The following is a 20202-nucleotide window of genomic DNA, read 5'->3' on the forward strand; positions in this document are numbered from 1 at the left end:
AGGTGACGGGTGCCAAGGGTTGGGGTGGTGGGGAGGGGATGAAGAATGACTGCTTAACAGGTACAGTTTCTTTGGAGGATATAATGAAAATCTGGAATTAGATAGTAGTGATGTTTGCACAACCTTTTTTAATATTCTAAGAAGGACTTCAGTGGTGGTTCAGTGGTAAAGAATCCAGCTGCCGATGCAGGAGGTGTGGGTTTGATCCCTGGGCTGTGGGTTTGATCCCACGTGCTATGGGTCAGCTGAGCCTACTCGCTGCAGTCACTGCTCCATAAGAGAAGCCACCGCAATGAGAGGCCCACACACCATAATGAAGAGTAGCCCCCGCTCGCCACAACGAAGATCCAGTGCAGCCAAAACAAAAAGTGATGGAAACAGGGACTTCGCTGGCAGTGCAACGGTCAACCCTTCCAATGCAGAGGGTACTGGTCAGGGAGTTAAGATTCCACATGCCTCTTGGCCAAAAAGATAAAACATAAAACACAGTATTGTAACAAATTCAGTAAAGACTTTTTTAAAAGATCCACATCAAGTAAAAATCTAAAAAATTAATAAAGTAGTTAGAAAGTTGAATTTTATGTTAAGTGATTTTCACCTCAATTTAAAAAATTGTATCTTTGAAGAGACAGCAGCAGACCTGAGGAACTGTCCCTGGTACCGAGCCCTAGTTGTTTCCTGGGAAGCAAAGGCCTTGAAATCATTTTGAAACATCACCAACCAGTTATTCTCTAATGCTTGTCCTTGGTTCTGATAGCTTTGACTCAAGCTGAGACCTCATGTAGGAGTGAGCGACCCAGTGGAGCTCGTCCACCTTGGGTGAGATAACCCTGGTGCTCCCCAGTGCTGGGTGGGCTGGATGAGCTTGTGGTTGTTGACAGGTAGTCAACGTTTGGGTTCATTAGAAGAGAGGATGGCAGGACTAAATGCATAATAATGAGCTGTAAAGGATGGTCAGGGCCTTGCAGCCAACCCAGAGGCTTTTGGAAGTGGGGGCTGATTCTTGGCAAGGCATCCTTCATGAGGATCTCTCCTTCACACCTCTTAATGTCCTCCTTAGTAAGGCACTGAAGCCAGCAACAACAGGGCTTAAGGATTATTTGTGCTTTGGGACTTTAAGGCATGAGCTGAAATGTCTGGTTTACGTGCAAAGAACCTCTTAAATCACTGACCACTGTCCCCATTTTTCTTTGTATCTGAACAATGTAGCGGTGGCAGTTTAATTAGAAGACAGTGTCACAGCACTTAAAGTAAATGACAGGCTTTCATCCACATGTGCTAACCAGCACCAGGCAGTTTATGACGGCAACATCCTGCTTCATTGTTAATTACCCGATTTTATTAACCTTCAGACGCTTGAACTGTTTTTAAAGATTTACCCATGGCAATTAACTGCAGCCAATTATCTGTAATATTGCATGCATTTGGCTTGAATATGCAATGAGGACCCCTGTTTCAAAGCAGCGGCAGAGAACTCCTATGATGGAACAACAGAATGATTAAAGAAGCGCAGTTAATTTTCCAAGGCCTCTTGCTGGTTTACACATCTTATGAGTCCAAAGAATCATAATGACTCAGCATAGAGAAAGTGCTCAAAACACCTCCAGGAGGATCTGACTCTTTAGAGTTAATTTTCAGTGTGATTTGATGTGATATTTTTGGTAGAGAAACAAAGGAAAGTTTCACCCAAAGGCTTCTTTACCTTTGCTGGAATTAGCATCTCTGAGAGTGTTTCTTCTTAGCAGCCTGTGGCATCCAAGGGTCTCTATTGCTTAGGCATGATCAGAAAACAATCTTGAAGAATTATTTGTGACACTTAACATTTATTTCCTCCTACAATTATCAAATGTTCATATTTCTTCTGACTTTCTTATAGTTCTGTGCTCATTTTCTTTTGTGATATTCATATTTTTCTTAACAAGTGCTCTTACATGGTAAAAGTTTGCTGGGGTATTTAAATAAGAATTGTACAGCTACTTTCATAAACTTAGTGACTCAAGGTTTTTGGTGTCAAAAGAGTTATGAGTATGTCACAGGTGAATTTGGGAGCTCCCTACCTTTTTTATGGTTCAAAAGTATACATACTATGAATCAGAATCATGTCTGTTTTATACAAGTTTGAAGGCATTCAGTGTTTGTTTGTTTGTTTTTTAATATTTTTACTTACTCGGCTGCATGGGGTCTTAGTTGTTGCCCATGGGATCTAGTTCCCGCATCAGGGATTGGATCTGCCCCACCCCAACTCCCGCACTGCCCCCCACCTCCACCTGGGAGGGCAGAGTCCTAGCCACTGGACCACCAGGCAAGTCCCGAAAGCATTTAGTTTTAAATTAACTTTCACCAGTTTCTTTCTTTTCTTTTTTTGAAGTTTTAGGTCAACTTGGGTTTTCTTGATCATTTGTAGTTTCCTAGATAATGATATATTTCATTCAGGCTTTCAATATCTTAGTCTTTAGCAGAGAATTGACTTGCTAATTAAAAAAATTTTTAATCTCTTTATTAGTCTCAATTTATATTTACCGTTTGGTGCTCTATCAAATTATTTAATTAATTTTAAAAAATTCAGCTCTTGGATTTATTCATAAACACAGTTGTTTCAGGATTTTCAAACTGTCTTTATTATTTTCGTTTCTTTTGTGTTCCATACATTTATTTTATTGTTCTTTTCCTAACTTCTTGAAATGGAATATTTTTAAATAAAAGGAAATACTTAAACCTATAAAATTCTCTGAGTATAGATATGACTTTATCTTATACATTTAATAAAGTTTCTACTTTCAATATTTTGTAAATAGTCTAATTTTTCTATTTTGTTTGGTTAAAGAATTATAAGCTTTTTAAAAAGACCTGAAGTCTCTTCATAACATGTTACTAATGTAATTTTAGTTCATCGTGGTGTAGGAAGTTGGTCTATACAATGAGAAAATAAAATAATTTTTTTAAAGTGACTTGTATGATCAATTTGAATTGCTTAAATTCTCACCATCTTAATAGCTTAGTTCAACAGATTTTAGTATATGCCTTTTTATTTGTGGGGGCGGGGGTGGGTGGCACCAAAGGTAAAGAACCCACTGCCCATGGAGTGTAGGCCAGACCTTTCCTTGATGACACCGCCAGCCCATCACAGTCTCTCTCCAGGCTCAGCCCTGTATTCCGTGGCTCGCCAGTGCTCCGCCACACGGGCGCATGGCCATGCCCCAGCTGCGCTGCGCTGGGGCTCGTTCCTGAATCCACGATGCGCCTGGCGCTCCTTAGGGATGGAATCTTCCTAGCTACCATCATTTATCTCCCACACGACTGTCTTTCACACGCCATTTTGGACCCATGTCTACAGCAGTCTCCTAACGTTTCTAAATGTGCTTCTCTATCAAGTCAGATCTCCAGAAAGTTCCTTGCCTGGACTACACTTTAAGGAAACTCTGTGTGTGATACAGACACCTTCTCAGACTAGTATTTAGAATATGCGCCCCAGGAGGAGACAGCCTTAGCATTCACTAAGAGCTGTGGTTATAAGAAGGCACCCTTCAAGTTCCCTTTACAAAATTCATATGGTAATGCTCCCTTGGAGTACAGTGCACAGGAAATCTATAGTTACTGAGAGCCTGGTATGCTTTCAATTAGATAATTAAAAATGTAATACAAAATGTCTCTCTTGTTTTGGCTACCAGAAAACTCAGGATGCTATTTCCTCTGACTGTAGCATTTATCGTGTGTCAACTAGCTGTGTGACTTACACTGGCCAATCCTCAGTTTCTTTATCTGTAAAGCAAAAGTAACCATACCTACTTTACACAAAGAAATGTGTGAGAAACCAAGCAAGGTTTCTGGTCACTTGTTCAAAAATACATACCACTGGCTTCTGAGAAACTGAACACCACAACGCACAGTGGCTGGGCCGTGTGAAATAGAGCCCTGACCACAATCCGCCCAGGAAGCCAAGCCCTGCCTCTCCAGGGAAGCGACGCACACCAAGCCCTGCCTCTCCAAGGAAGCAACGCACACCAACCCATGCATCTCCAAGGAAGCAACGCACACCAACCCCTGCCTCTCCAGGGAAGCAACGCACACCAACCCATGCATCTCCAAGGAAACAACACTCACCAACCCCTGCATCCACAGGAAACAACCCACACCAACCACTGCATCTGGAAGGAAACAACCCACACTAACCCCTGCATCCACAGGAAACAACCCACACCAACCACTGCATCTGGAAGGAAACAACCCACACCAACCCCTGCATCCACAGGAAACAACCCACACCAACCACTGCATCCACAGGAAACAACTGACACCAACCCCTGCCTCTCCAAGGAAACAACCCACACCAACCCCCGTATCCACAGGAAACAACCCACACCAAGCCCTGCATCTCCAAGGAAGCAACCCACACCAACCCCTGCATCTCCAAGGAAACAACCCACACCAACCCCTGCCTCTCCAAGGAAACAACCCACACCAACCCCTGCCTCTCCAAGGAAACAACCCACACCAACCCCCGTATCCACAGGAAACAACTCACACCAACCCCTGTATCCACTGGAAACAACACTCACCAACCCCTGTATCTGCAAGGAAACAACCCACACCAACCCCCGTATCCACAGGAAACAACCCACACCAACCCCTGCATCTCCAAGGAAGCAACCCACACCAACCCCTGCATTTCCAAGGAAACAACACTCACCAACCCCTGCATCCACAGGAAACAACCCACACCAACCACTGCATCTGGAAGGAAACAACCCACACCAACCCCTGCATCCACAGGAAACAACTCACACCAACCCCTGTATCCACTGGAAACAACACTCACCAACCCCTGTATCTGCAAGGAAACAACCCACACCAACCCCCGTATCCACAGGAAACAACCCACACCAACCCCTGCATCTCCAAGGAAGCAACCCACACCAACCCCTGCATCTCCAAGGAAACAACACTCACCAACCCCTGCATCCACAGGAAACAACCCACACCAACCCCTGCATCCACAGGAAACAACCCACACCAACCACTGCATCTGGAAGGAAACAACCCACACTAACCCCTGTATCCACAGGAAACAACTGACACCAACCCCTGCATCTGGAAGGAAACAACCCACACCAACCACTGTATCCACAGGAAACAACTGACACCAACCCCTGCCTCTCCAAGGAAACAACCCACACCAACCCCCGTATCCACAGGAAACAACCCACACCAAGCCCTGCATCTCCAAGGAAGCAACCCACACCAACCCCTGCATCTCCAAGGAAACAACACTCACCAACCCCTGCATCTACAAGGAAACAACCCACACCAACCCCCGTATCCACAGGAAACAACCCACACCAACCACTGCATCCACAGGAAACAACCCACACCAACCCCTGTATCTGCAGGAAACAACCCACAGCAACCACTGCATCTGGAAGGAAACAACGCACACCAACCCCTGTATCCACAGGAAACAACCCACACCAACCCCTGCATCTCCAAGGAAGCAACCCACACCAACTCCTGTATCCACAGGAAACAACCCACACCAACCACTGCATCTGGAAGGAAACAACGCACACCAACCCCTGCATCCACAGGAAACAACTCACACCAACCCCTGTATCCACTGGAAACAACACTCACCAACCCCTGTATCTGCAAGGAAACAACCCACACCAACCCCCGTATCCACAGGAAACAACCCACACCAACCCCTGCATCTCCAAGGAAGCAACCCACACCAACCCCTGCATCTCCAAGGAAACAACCCACACCAACCCCTGCATCTACAAGGAAACAACCCACACCAACTCCTGTATCCACAGGAAACAACCCACACCAACCACTGCATCTGGAAGGAAACAACCCACACCAACCCCTGCATCCACAGGAAACAACACTCACCAACCCCTGTATCCGCAGGAAACAACCCACAGCAACCCCTGCATCTCCAAGGAAGCAACCCACACCAACCCCTGTATCCACAGGAAACAACCCACACCAACCCCTGTATCCACAGGGAACAACCCACACCAACCCCTACATCACCAAGGCTACAACCGACATCAACCCCATATCCACAAGGAAACAACCCACACCAATCCCTTTATCCTCAAGGAAACAACCCACACCAATGGAAACAACCCACACCAATCCCTGCATTTCCAAGGAAACAACCCACACCAACCCCTGTATCCACAGGAAACAACCCACACCAAGCCCTGTATCCTCAAGGAAACAACCCACACCAACCTCTGTATCCACAAGGAAACACCTCACACTATCCCTGCATCCATCCACAAGGAAACAACCTACAGCAACCCCTGTATCTTCAAGGAAATAACCCACACCAACCCCTGTATCCGCAAGAAAACAGCCCACACCAACCCCTGTATCCACAAGGAAACACCTCAGACCAACCCCTGTATCCTCAAGGAAACAACCCACACCAACCCCTGTATCCACAAGGAAACATCTCACACCATCCCTGTATCCATCCACAAGGAAACAACCTACAGCACCCCCTGTACCCTCAAGGAAATAACCCACACCAACACCTGTATCCTCAAGGAAACAACCCACACCAACCCCTATATCTGCAAGGAAACACCTCAGACCAACCCTTGCATGCACAGGGAAACAACACATACCTATCCCTGTATCCTCAAGGACACAACACACACCAATCCCTGTATCCACAAGGAAACACCTCAGACCAACCCTTGTATCCACAAGGAAACAACCCACACCAACCCCTGTATCCTCAAGAAAACAACCCAGGAAGCCAGGCTTCTATTAGTCACGCTGCTTCTCTGGCAATAATCCCAAAAGCTAAAAGATAACTTCTGCAACAACTGGCCCTCAAAGGCTAGGAGTTGTAACTGACAGCTTCTGTAATTTTTGTCTCTGCCTTCAACTTAGGACCAAGCAGAGAAAGTCAGATCGAGCAGTCACACAGAGTGGCCCCTTCTCATTAGCCCTCCTCCCCTCCCCAGCGAGCCACTCCCCACAGGGCACACCGGAAGCCTCCGCCTTTTCCGCAGAGAGCTTCCCCACTCGTCTGCCTGGCTCTGACAGAACACACGTGATGGTCCTGCTCTTTGTTTCAGCTCGTGCTGAGTAAGTAGCCTTTGCTTTCCTCATCTGGCTGGGCTCTTTCGATATGTACGCTTTCACGTGTAAGGCGCTGTGCTCACTGCCAGCGGTATGATGAGCAACACGGCCTCTCCCTCTGGAAGCTCACTCTCTAAGGAGAGCCAGCAAACACACAGATGGAGGCAGGCAGGACGCTGAGAATGTCATGAGGGAAACCAAGACAGAGGCGAGCTGGCGGGCAGCTGGGAGTCAGAAGCGGTCTGCCTCAGATGGTGGGCTAGACAGGACTGCTCCGTGGCGGAGAGCTTGAGCTGAGGCACAGAGGGTGAGGATAAGCTGGCCACACAGGCGGGGCAAAGAGCATTCCAGGCGTAAAGGGTCAGAGGTGGGAAGCCACTCGGCAGGTTCTAGGAGGCCAGAGAGACTGAGGCCCGGCAGGAAGAGAGCGGTGTGAGAGGGAAACGAACAGTTATTAGCTATGGCTCATAGTGGTTGCTTTGCTAACAACCTCTGTTGCCTCAGCTGCAGTTTGAACCACTCTAAAGACAACTTATCTATCTATGTATTCATTTGTTTGGCTGCCCCGGGGCTTAGCTGCGGCACTTGGGAGCGCCATCTCTGTTGCAGCGTGGGCAATCTTGTTTTTCAGTCGTAGCACGTGGGACCATGAGTTGCACCCGGAGCCCTCGGCACCAGGCGCTGAGTCTTAGCCGTTTGACTGCCATGGAAGTCCCAGTTTCACACACTTTTGAAGCGGTCACTGTGTTTTTGAAAAGTGAAACAAGTCATTGTGTATGTGGGTTAGTTGCTCAGTGGTGTCTGACTCTTTGTGACCCCATGGACTGCAGTCTGCCAGACTCCTCCGGCAGTGCAATTTTCCAGGCCAGAATACTGGAGTGGGTTGCTATTCCCTTCTCCAGGGGATCTTCCCAACCCAGGAACTGAATCCACATCTGCTACATCTCAGGCAGATTCTTTACCCTTTACTGTCTGAGTCACCAGGGAAGCCATCATTAATTAGAAATAATATTAATAGCTAATATTTATCCAGAGCTTACTATTTTCTACAACTTAAATATTTAATTCTCTACTTAATCGTGTATGGTAGTAATAGTATTTTTTCTTTTTCTTTTTTTTTTTTTTGTATTTTTTCTTTATTACTTTCTTTCTACCAATGAGGAAGTGGAACAGAGAGCTTAGTAAATCTGTCAAAGCTTTGCCAAAGCTGACATAGGAAATGAGTTGCAGGGCAGGATTTGAATCAGCTGGCTGTGAGCTGCTGTGCAATGCTGCCTCTTCAGGCTACACCGCTCCTAGGACTCCTCTCTTGATGGAACACACAGGTCCTCCTGAATATGTAACAGTTGCTATGCTTGCTGGTAGCAGGACACAGTCTGGACTCCATTCTATAATCTCTTATCAGGGATTCACATAACTTCAGATTATTTATGATGAAGTAACAGGATCTAATGGAACATGAGAAAAATTTCCCTCACAAGAAAAATAAAACACTGTAACATTCTAATAACCATTCTCAGTTTGCAGAACTTATCTACTATTTAATCTCTATCCATAATTTATAACATAGACGTTTCTGTGGGTCAAAGTATGCCCAGCTGGCAAATGGTTGTGAGTTTGCCCTCATGGGGAAACCAATAATTAGCGCAAAGTGGGCACAATGAAGATTGATTTTATTATTTACATAAATTTGGTCAGAGAAAGAAGCAGGCAAAATAATCTGAGGATGGTAAAGGCGTCGTTAACCACTCCTTTTCCAGGTGGAGTCCTGTTTCAGAGTTGATACCCTCTGACTGCCCCAAGCCTCCCTGGTCAAGCAGCCCCTCTGCCAGGACTGCGCCCGCAGGGCCTCACTTACGTTCCCATCGTGGTTTGGGCATGACAGAGGCTTCCCTGCAGCCACGGCGGTGACGGTCTCCAGAATGGAGGACTCCTCAGCGCTGCTGCCTGGAGATCGCTGCAGCACGTCCATCAGGTTTGTGATGAAGAAGTTGTTCTGGAGCGCGGCCACCCCCTTCTCGGGCAGGATGGAGGTCTGGCGGCACACCGGGCAGGAGAGGGTTAAGCTGTGGGCGGGAATGTAGTTCTGCAGGCACCTGTCCAGGAACAGAAGCAGCGCTGTCAGCATAGTAGGGCTCCTGCAGTAGCTACAAAGCTGCTCTGCATAAACTTTCCTTGTGGTCTCCTTCGCTAGAAAAAGTGCATTTCTGAAGTCAATAGGTCACATTACATTCGACTGGTCAGCCATCTGGACAAATGATGCTCAAGAAAAAAATCTCATTGACTCCAGTACTCTTGCCTGGGAAATCCCACAGACAGAGGAGCCTGGTAGGCTACAGTCCATGGGGTCACAAAGAGTCAGACATGACTGAGCAACTTCAGTTTAGTTTAGTCTGGTACTGTTTCCAAGAGCTTTGCCACACAAGCAAAGTATGGTCCATGGTGAGCATCACTGGCCTCACCAGGGAGCTTGGAAAAAATGTAGACTCCAACTCACAGGGCCCACTCCACATCTGATGAATCAGACTCCCAGGCAGTCTGTATGCCCATTTGAGGTTAAGAAGCATTGGCCTAGAGTAGCTGGTATGGCATTCACGCATTTGTGGAATTTCACGCAAATTGGGAGAAACATGTCACTTTTTGTTCTTGTTAGCACTGAAACTCTGTGCACGCAAGATCCTAAGCAGACTGCAGATATTAAAGCCACACCAGAGTGGAAACGCTTTGTTTGAAATGGGGATGGGACACACCATCTCTTCTTACCTCTCCTTAAGAGCCATCAATTTCATTCACTTAATCAGCAAAGAAAGAAAGAAAGAGAGCACCAAGTCATGTCCAACTCTTGTGATCCCAGGAACCTGCCAGGAGCCCGCCAGGCTCCTCCGTCCATGGGATTCTCCAGGCAAGAATACTGGAGTGGGTTGCCATTCCCTTCTCCAGGGGAACTTCCCCACCCAGGAATGAAACCAGGTCTCCTGCAATGCAGGCAGAAGCTTTACTGACTGAGCTACGCCACACTAATAATGACGGACGCACACACTTCTCACTAAATATAAAGAATAGCGGGCCCTTGCACAATGTGGGAGTTAGGGGAGCTGACCCCCAGTGCAGTGGAAAATCCAAAAATCCACCCATGACTCAGAGCCAGCCCTTCAATTAGCCAGTTCCTACACATCCAGGGTTTACACCTACAGATTCAACCATCTGCAGATCTTGTCATTCTGTAGTATTAACTACTATTAACTACTGAAAACAATCTGCAAATGATAAATGCATGCAGTTCATGTGTTGAGGGTCAACTGTACTTCCAACGATCCTGTGATCGCTTTCAAATGTATGAAGAAACACAGGCAGAGAGAGGGTAGGCTACTTGCCCAAGGGACTTAGATGTCCAAACCCAGGCGATTTGGCACCAGAATCTAAGCATGCCATAACTACAATGTTTCCCAGCTTCTATGACAAATAGAATTTGAAAACCTCTTATTTCTCCCCATTTCTCTCATTTTGCAGATGGGAAAACTGACATCAAGGTTAACTGACTTTCCCTATGTTGCACAGGGATTCCCAGGAGGCCCAAGCGATAAAGAACCTGCCTGCCAATAAGACATAAGGATGTGGGTTCATCCCTGGATTGGGAAGATCCCCCGGAGGAGGAAATGGCAACCCACTCCAGGACTCTTGCCTGGAGAATCCCATGGACTGAGGAGCCTGGCGAGCTCCAGTCTGTGAGGTTGCAGAGTCGGATATGACTGCAGTGCCTTAACACGCACGAACACGTCACACACGTAGACAGCACTGAGTCAACATCAGGGATGAAGTAGCTTCTGCTAAGGTCACCAGCAACACTGAAATCTAACACACATCTTTCCATCCTGCCACTCATCAAGCTTGTCCGCTCCCCACTCCCGACTCCTTTTTCATCTGTCCTTGCCTTACGATACCATGCTCACCTGGCTCTCCTTCTCCCTGCTCGCTCTCTCCTGCTGAGAGTCAGTATGCTCTGGACTTCATCAAGGCTTATCGTAAGCCCTCTTCTCTCCCTGGGGTATTATACTACATAACAATAAGCGCAACACTCTCATATGTACGTTTCCTCCCATGGATGCCTCCTCTGAGCCCCATACCTGTACACCAACTGCTCTCTTGCATCTCTTCTTAGAGATCTCACAGGTCCTAAAACTCCACATGTCCAGAACCAAACGCATGATCTTCCCACACTCCTTGTCCTCCTTCTTAGCAGTAAACTGCATCTCCATCCTTTCACCTAAGCAAACCCAAACCAGGAGTGGTTCTTAAAACAGTAAGCATTCCCTTACTGGTCTTCACGGTTCATATCCAACCCATCACCAAAGCCTGAAAGTATCTTTCCAGGCTTCCCAGGTCTCTCCATCCGCATCACACCAGCCTTGCTTAGATTTCTGCAGTCACGCTACCCCTGGAATACTGTCATCTTCCTTGTATCCCCCTCATCCCTCTCCATATTCTAACCAGAGTGGTCTTCCCCAAATGTAAAGTTCAACCTCCTCCCCTCATATCTAAGATGAAACCCTTCTGTGGCTTCACTGTTCTTACAGCCGAGACAAGAATCCACACGTGACGATGTGCACTGCGCACCTGTGTGGCCTGCTTCTGCATTTTTCTGTCTTCCTCTAATTTGCTGCACATCTGTCACCCGAGGCTTATTAAAGTTCTTCCAAAGGTGTCATGGTCCCTCTCACTCTACACCTCTGCTCTGCTCTGCTAAGTCGCATCAGTCGTGTCCGACTCTGTGCGACCCCAGAGACGGCAGCCCACCAGGCTCCCCTGTCCCTGGGGTTCTCCAGGCAAGAACCCTGCAGTGGGTCGCCATTTCCTTCTCCAATGCATGAAAGTGAAAAGTGAAAGGGAAGTTGCTCAGTCGTGTCCGACTCTTCACGACCCCATGGACCGCAGCCTACCAGGCTCCTCTGTCCATTCTTTTCTTCTGCTTACTCCGCTTTGCTAAACTAATTTTTCTTCATCCTTGGGATTCTGCCTAATCATCGCTTCTGCAGGGAAGCCTTCTGCATTAGAGCCACATTTCCTATTATACGGTTGCCTGTGTACTTCAGGTATGTGGCCGTTGTGACTGGTTTAATTTCCTATTAATCTGAGTGAATAGGTGGCTAATGACTGGCTGCTTCTCTTGGCTGGAAGCTTCAAAAAGCCAGGGACTGTGTCTGCATTCTCCAAGCATGGCACTCTGGAAGAAATGAGAATAAGAGAGTGGCTGTCCACCGAGCAGCCAGTGTTTGTGCCCAGTAAGAGGTGGAGACAATGGTCCTGGGTCTTCCTCTCCTCTGGCAGCGAGACAAGCCGTGAATTTCTGTCTCTACGTAAAATGTTCTCATTAAGGAAAGTTGCCAACACCTTGCAAAGGAAATCAGTTTAGTGCACATGATGCTCGAACAACTTTCACGTGGCATTCCCTAGGGACTTGCTTTGTCTGGCTCTTGAAAACCTCCAGCACCAGCTACTGGATGTGGGGTGGAAGTGGCCTGGGCTAGACCTGAGAGACAGTGCAAGAGGAAGAGCCAGGGAAGTCTGGAAGTGCTGCTTCTCGCCGGTCAGAGCAAGGGAATGGCAGGCAGACGCTAGCCTGAGCAGCCACCAAACCCTGGCGGCTCTGCCAGGCTCAAGCCAAGTGGGTCTCAGCAGTGAGCCTAAGAGTGCCCAGCTGTATCGATTCCTGAATATCAAATATGACCTTCCCATGTGAGTCCAGGGACATGTGCACAGTTAGCTGGCAGTCATGTTTTAGCCACGTCCATTGAGTCAGGGAGAAAAATCACTCACCTTGTTGCCATTCTGGAATACGAATTACAAAGTACTCAGTACTTGTAATTATGTTCATAATTATAAAATTATTGTAAAGTGCAAAGTATCAGTGCCCTATATACCACTGCTTAAAACAAACAAAAACTATACATGCACTTGTGTACACGCACACACACACACACACACACACACAACAACCCAAACAAAGAAAGCAAAACAGAACACCACAACCAGCAGTGACAAATCCACTTTCTCATCCATCCGTCACCACCGAGGGCGTGGCCATCCCACTGTAATCGAGACTTTCCAAAGGAAATCAACTCCAAGCATGTTCAGGGAGACAAGTGTACATTAAACTGGATGGCAAATGTAATTAGCATTGATTTGAAGTCACTGAAAACAGCAATTTTTGTTCTATGATAGGAGGTAGAAAATTTTAACTATGTTAAATTACCAACAACATTTTTTTATGCCTAATTACTGATGGGGTAAGTTGAACATGAGGGTAAAAGTATATTTTGAAAACTGGTTAACTCAGTGGAAAAAACTATTCAAGAAAGAATGTTCAGGTAATTCACAGTTATTTCACACACACACACACATATTTCTTCATGTGAAACATTATCACGTTCAAAAATACCATTAGTATGTGTCTTCTGAAGTATCTCTGGAAGAAAACTCCCTCCTTTGAACTAACCCCTCATATACGCATGTATGTTACTTGATTTGTTATGCTGGAGAAAATGATACATTTTTAATTATGTAAATATAAACTCTTCACTCAGTCGTGTCTGACTCTTTGCGACCCCCATGGACTGTAGCCCACCAGGTTCCTCTGTCCATGGAATTCTCTGGCAAGAATACTGGAGAGTGTTGCCATTCCCTTCTCTAGGGGATCTTCCCAACTAAGGGACCCAGGTTTCCCCTCAACTGCGGACAGATTCTTTACCATCTGAGCACCTGGGAAGACTTTTAATTGGCCCTCATCAAAGATTCTCTATGAGGGCAAAAATGGTTTCACAAAGAACAAAGGGAAAAGTTTTAAAAACCTGAATCTTAAAATATGTAATGCTCCATCTCCCGCGGAAATAAATCAGTAGCTATTGGATTGCTTCCTCCCGCTTGTAGTTCCTTGAAAGTAAATTCTTTGCAACTCATGGTTACGTTTCTAGATGTCTGTCAGAAGCACAAAAGACTTATCATCTCCCATAGGTAACTGAAGAATTCTGGACAGCACCCTTGGCAGGTTGCAGAAAGTCCGTCTGTGAAACCCCCTTCTCCAAGCACAGAGGCTTACCTCTCGCAGAAAGTGTGCAGACAGGGGAGGACCTTGGGATTCTTGTACCTTTCCAGGCATATACTGCAAATCAGAAACTGCTTGTCAATCTGGCGCACCACAGGACTTGGGATGCTGGTGGCTTCACTGGCCATCCTAGACCACTGACATGGGGGGCCGGCTGTCTTTGACCCTGCACGCTGCTGCTGTCAGACAGAAAAACCAAAATGGAAACACATGTAATAATCTGCAAATACAAATCAATCATCGCTTTATTTGCTAGGGGCACTGCGCTCTGAATATGGGCAGGATTCCATGTCGTGACCCCAGCGTAACCAACTGGCAGTGTTACAGAGGGTGTACAGTGAGGGGCCCGTTTTGTAAATCAATAAAATAATCATATGTCCACCAGCCAAACAAAAAAAAAACTTAGAATAAGGTAGCTTGCTGGGAGACTCACAGATATGGAGAACAAACCAGTGGTTACCAGTGAGGGCAGAGGCTGGCGGAACATACTGATACAGCGATGGGGAAGTGGAGATTACAAACTATTGGGGGAAAGACAGGCTCAAGGATGTACTGTACAACATGGGAAATGGAGCCAATATTTTGTAATCACTGTACATGGAAAGTAACCTTTAAAAATTAAATTAAAAATTAAATTGCTACAAGAAAAAAAAGAAGTATCTTGCTGAATTTCAAAGCAGGGGCAGCTGAAGGGATAGATACTTACATAGCTCTGCCTGTTCACGCCTTTAGCCTCGACTCTATCTGAATATATATTTATAGTCTTATTAAAATATAGTCTATTATAGTCTATATTAAATAGAATAGTCTTATTAGGATAGAATGTATTTTCTCAATTATTATACTTTAAGGGGGTCAAAATATGCCACCTCCAAATAAGCCACTCTGACGTAAGGATTATTTTGAGCTGGAGTCAATTGAGAAATAGCAGATGAAGAAGAGCTCTCTCTCTGCCATCTGTCTACAAAGGCAGGGCACCCATTCCCATTTGTAAAGGTGCCTGCTATCTTCAACACCAGGAAGAGAGGAAGACTCTTAATCACCAGAGTGGAGCCTGCACAACAGAAGTAACTAAACAACTCTTATCCACCATATAATCCCGGTCACCTTCCCACAATTTACTGTCCCTAGCAGTCCGAACTTTTCCTTTGTCTAGTCAATTCCCCATAATTTGTGGTTCTTTACTGAAATAGTATATAAGCTCTTGTGTCTAACTGCCTCTTCTAGTCTGTGAAGCTCCTATCAATGTAAAATTTAAAATATTAAATAGATAAAGTTCAAGAAAACATTTTATCTTGAAAAAAATGAAATATCAATAAAATGTGTATATCTTTTTCTTCCAATATCTGTCTTTTGCCACGTTAATTCACAGGCTTCAGGTATGAACTTAAGTGAATAGAAGAAAAATGGTTCCTTCCCCATATATTATTAATATGCAGGAATGGAATAATTAGAAGTTTTCAATAAAAACTTTGTATGCAGTTCAGAGCATTTTCTTTACAACTAAAGGTTTATAGGCTTCATACTAATATGTATTTGTCACGAAGCAGGGACAAAGGCTAGAGGCAATCTCTATTATTTTAAGCAATGTCTGTTGGTGTTCGTGTGTGGGTATCTGAGGGACGGGCGAAGTGAATTAATCCAGAGGAGGTTTTAAAATGTGAGAGTTCAGGTCAGCAAAGGAGAACTGGAAGAGGGTAACAAAGAAAGCAGAGGGTTATGGAAGAATAGGGCAGCGAAAAATTACAACGTAAAACACAACTCCATTTATCACCTTAAAGAATTTCTGGCTTCTGTCCCACAGGGGTGAACCAAGGCTGAGCTCAAATTCACTTACTATTTGTCTAATATTTGCCAAGGTGTCCACAGCTCCCATCCCAAATCCCAATAGAAATGCTCTATTCAAAAAAAAATGTATGACCCTAGGTGGGAAGTAGGGAAGTACTTATGGAATGTTTAACCCATGACTTTTTCACCCTTTAAACCACTATAACTCTCCTAGACTTGGGTTTTCAGAAGGCTGTGCTATGGAAGCTTGGTTTACATACATTTTAACTTGATCCAGGACCTGTGTTCACAGAATCAACAACTTCACACTTTCTAAAAGAAACGTTATTTTCCAAGTACAAACGGTGTTTCTTCTTTCTCTCCACTAAATCATCAACTTTTTAAAAAGTACGTCAACTTTCCTGCAGAAATATATTGGAGAACAGATACGCACACGACACACCCATTTTCCAGCTCCATGCCTTCTGGGTAAGTTCTCTGAAGAGCATGATTAATAAATAGATTGGGCTTGTAAAAGCACCTGCTGTACAATTGTTCAGAACTCACTGCATCAGTTAAACGGCGTGGGTGGGACAGATCTAATTAGCCAGCATTATCTGCTAGACTTTCATAGAATGAAAGTACCAGAGCAGAGAGTGATACCCACTGACTGGATTAAATGCAGCTCTTTTCTCAGGAGCTCAAAGGGTTAGCACATCATCTACGTTTCTTTGACTGCATCCCCACTGAGCACTAAGATATCCCTAAGAATAGGGAAGGGATGGATTTGTCTGGCCTTAAGATAAGGAAACCAAAGCTGAGGGTTTAAATGACTTGTCCAAGGTCATCCAGTAAAATCAGTGAATCAGAAAGTTCGGATTTCAAGTTTTCTGCCTTATCTGATAAGTTAATGTTACCTAATCGTAAGCAAGTTCAGCACTTTGCTGGGGGGTGTGTGTGTGTGAGACTTGCAAAGATTATAGCCTTCTCACTTCAGCAGCTCCGACACTGGGACAATACAGAAGACTGGTTTAGGCCCTGAGCAAGCATGGCACACCAAGTGATCCAGATACATATATTTTAAGTCATACTATATGGCTGATCCATGTTGAGTTTTGACAGGAAACAACAAAATTCTGTATAGCAATTATCCTTCAATTAAAAAATAAATACGACTTCCCTGCCGGCCCAAAGGTTAAGATTTTATGCTCTCAAGGCAGGGGACCCCGGTTCAATCCTCGGTCAGGGAACTAGATACCACATGCCGCAACTAAAGATCCCACGTGTGGCAACGAAGACCCATCGTAGCCAAATAAATTTTAAAAAAATTTTAATAAATAAATAATAAAAATAAATTAATTAATAAAATTTAAAAAATCATACTAAACTTTTCAGTTAAAGCCAGTTAAAAATAATTTTATTTTGAATAGCTCTTGAAAATGTTTATGTTGAAATGGAGCAGGATCAAATGGTCCTTGCCCACCCACCATGTCTTCCGCCTGCCTTTTGCCTGTGGAAAACTTTAGTCAAAGAATAAGTTCAATCAGAGAAGTGAGACATGCTGAAACAAGGAACAGTCAATGGAGACTAAATAAGAATAATGTCACTGAGCACAGTCAAGCCAAAGAGCATGTTCTTTGAAATAATCAGTCATGTTGACTACTGAAGTAAGCAGAAAGAAAACATCGAACTGGATTTTACTTTTTTTAACCTTAAACTTTCAATTTTGGCAAGAAAAAAAAAACATTTGTTCTAATCAAATGATCTATGCTGACTAAATGAAGTTTCCTGAGCAGACATTTCCAAAGAGGAAATAAAAAACATTTCATTCTAATTTTCACTCTAATTCCATGATAATTATTGTAGTGGGTGAGAGGGAGTCTTTGTTAGTATTGTTAATTTATATGGTAAATTAAGTTTATTCATTAACAGTAATTTAAAATCATGACCACCTCACAATCTGTCACAAGTGAGCTGTTGAAGACTTCTGGATTTTCAGGACTCCCAGAATCAACACAAAAGGTCTCCAACCCCCAAAGAGCTCCAAACCAAGACTTTGCCAAGATAATGATGATTCCCTGAATATAATTGGATAGCCACAGTAGAAAGAAATTTGACTGCTCCTGGAGGGAGAATGTGCTTAGAAAAACGGAGGCACAAAATGCACTCGTAAGCACTGTGGGAAGCTTCCAACCATCTGAATATGCCACAAGAGTATCCGCGAAACATCTGACAGCCTTTCTCCATCAAACCCTGTGGGCACAACTGCAGATCCTGGTCTCCTTGGATTAGAAAAGCTATAAGTACTTACTGGGCTTCCCTGGTGGCTCAGGGGGAAAGAATCCACCTGCAATGCAGAGCCACAAGAGACATGGGTGCAATCCCTGGGTCAGGAAGATCCCCTGGAGGAGGGCACGACAAATCACTCTAGTACTCTTGCCTGAAAAATCCCATGGACAGAGGAGCCTGCTGGGCTACAGTCCACAGCGTCCCAAAGAGTTGGACATAACTGAAGTGGCAGCATGCGCCCATGTAAGTACTTACCTAGATTCTCAGCTACTCTCCTTTCCCCTTCTTGGTTTCTGAACTGAGATCCTTCTTACACACATAACCAGCAGAAATTAAGAGCATGGTAATAAAAATCAGAACACAGAACTACTCTTTGGCTGGGGATCCTCAAGGCACACATGAACACACCTGGCTGTACTCTGTCTCTGCAGGAGCCAGCTTGCTTCAGGATGCAGGAACCAGCAGCGCCTGTTCACAAGAGGCCGACAGAGAGGAACTGATACGGACGCCAGGGCAGAGCGAGCCATTTTAAAACCACACCAACAGCCAACGCCAGTGTAGTGCCGACATGAGCCAGCTGTGAGAGCTCTTGTGTGGGGAGAATAGCTGAGGGTCTTTGCAGGGGAAAACCAGCAGTGCTGCTCACAGCGGGGCTCGCTCCCCACTCAGGTCTTTGCTTTAATATCCCCATCTCAGTCTGCCCACTCTGTTTAAAACTGATACCTGCCCCAGTCTCCTAGCACTTAGTACCCCCGTCCTTGCTCCATTTTTCTCCCTAGCCCTGGTCCCTTTCCAATACAGGGTGCGATGTATTTATTGCGAATATTGCCTCCTGCCCAGCCCACCCCCACACTACGACATAAGAGTCACAAAGGCAGGGATTTTCATCTGGTTGCTCTGCAGTAGTCCCAGCACCCAGAACTGTGCTTGGTACATAGTACACACATTTTGAAAAACTTTTTAGCTCATATTGGGGTATAACCAATTAAGATGTTGTGATAGTTTCAGGTGGACAGCGAAGGGACTCAGCTATACATATACATGTATCCATCACTCCCATGCAGGCTGCCACATAACACTGAGTAGAGGTCCATGTGCTCAACAGTAGGTCCTTGCTGGTTATCCATTTTAAATATAGCAGTGAGTACATGTCCATCCCAAACTCCCTAACGATCCTTTCTCCCCATCCTTCCCCCAGCAAGTTAGTTCTCTAAGTCTACGAGTCTCTTGACACATTTCTGTAAGTGGACTGAATGAAAGTGTAACACGGGAACAGACTCAGTCCCAGCAGAAAAGAGCAGCGCTTGCTAAATTACAAGACGAAGAGCATGGTTATCACCGGGCATTTGAACATTTTCACTTGAAATCAGACGTCACCTGCCTTCCCATATAAGTCTAATGATTGGCAACATAAGCCATGGTCCAGAAGCTAAATATTTAGTGGCATATGTGAACACTCTTACATACGCAGGAAAAGAAATTGAGACCTACTAAAGACACATATGCATGGAAATAAAAAAAATCTAGGAAGGTTGACACATAAATTCCATGTTAGTGGGGACTTGCCAACTAAACACAGCTTGTGTGGGTAAAAACAATGTAACCATCAGATAACGAAATCCTTGGGCACAGAAAAATCCTGCCCCAGCATTTCCTTCCCCACATCATCTCTGGTATTTTGCCTGATTCGCTTTCTCACATCTACAACTTGGTGGAAATTACAACCAAGCAGAAAAGAAGAATTTGATAGGAGGAGATGAATGATAGAAAAATGCCTGCATCCACAATTCCAAAGTTGAAACCATATCTCCCACTCCAAATTATACCACTGAGATCAGAAAACTATCCAAACGCTTTATTGCTGACGGTAGAGCGATGAAGAGTAGGCAGAGAGGACAGAAGAGAAAAAACAGACTGAAAACGTCTTCTGGAGAAAGGGAGACTGGTGA

The 20202-nt window shown here is 45.0% G+C and overlaps 1 protein-coding gene and 1 long non-coding RNA gene across 12 annotated transcripts in view; one reads left to right on the forward strand and one right to left on the reverse strand.

Annotated features, from left to right (window-relative positions):
- The window catches only part of TRIM2 (tripartite motif containing 2), a 186602-nt gene that overhangs the window by 43416 nt on the left and 122984 nt on the right, over nt 1-20202 (reverse strand). For 6 of the 11 annotated variants that reach the window (XR_011249760.1, XM_069556661.1, XM_069556663.1 and 3 more), the window contains exons 2-3: nt 14192-14373; nt 8957-9194 (exon numbers count right to left, since the gene is read on the reverse strand). Coding sequence is in view for 9 of the 11 variants with exons in the window: in XM_069556658.1 (XP_069412759.1) it covers nt 8957-9194; nt 14192-14373 (420 nt within the window). In the remaining 2 variants the exon portion in view is untranslated. Of the gene's footprint in view, nt 1-8956; nt 9195-14191; nt 14377-18661; nt 18722-20202 lie in introns of all 11 variants that reach the window. The other 5 variants (XR_011249759.1, XM_069556657.1, XM_069556659.1 and 2 more) reach the window with 3 other exon arrangements.
- On the forward strand, nt 7016-14850 carry LOC138422152 (uncharacterized). Its single transcript, XR_011249761.1, has 3 exons — nt 7016-7104; nt 8859-9073; nt 14107-14850. It is a non-coding gene; the product is annotated as an uncharacterized lncRNA (long non-coding RNA).

Source organism: Ovis canadensis, chromosome 17, assembly GCF_042477335.2.
Source record: "Ovis canadensis isolate MfBH-ARS-UI-01 breed Bighorn chromosome 17, ARS-UI_OviCan_v2, whole genome shotgun sequence".
NCBI classification, from domain to species: domain Eukaryota; kingdom Metazoa; phylum Chordata; class Mammalia; order Artiodactyla; family Bovidae; genus Ovis; species Ovis canadensis.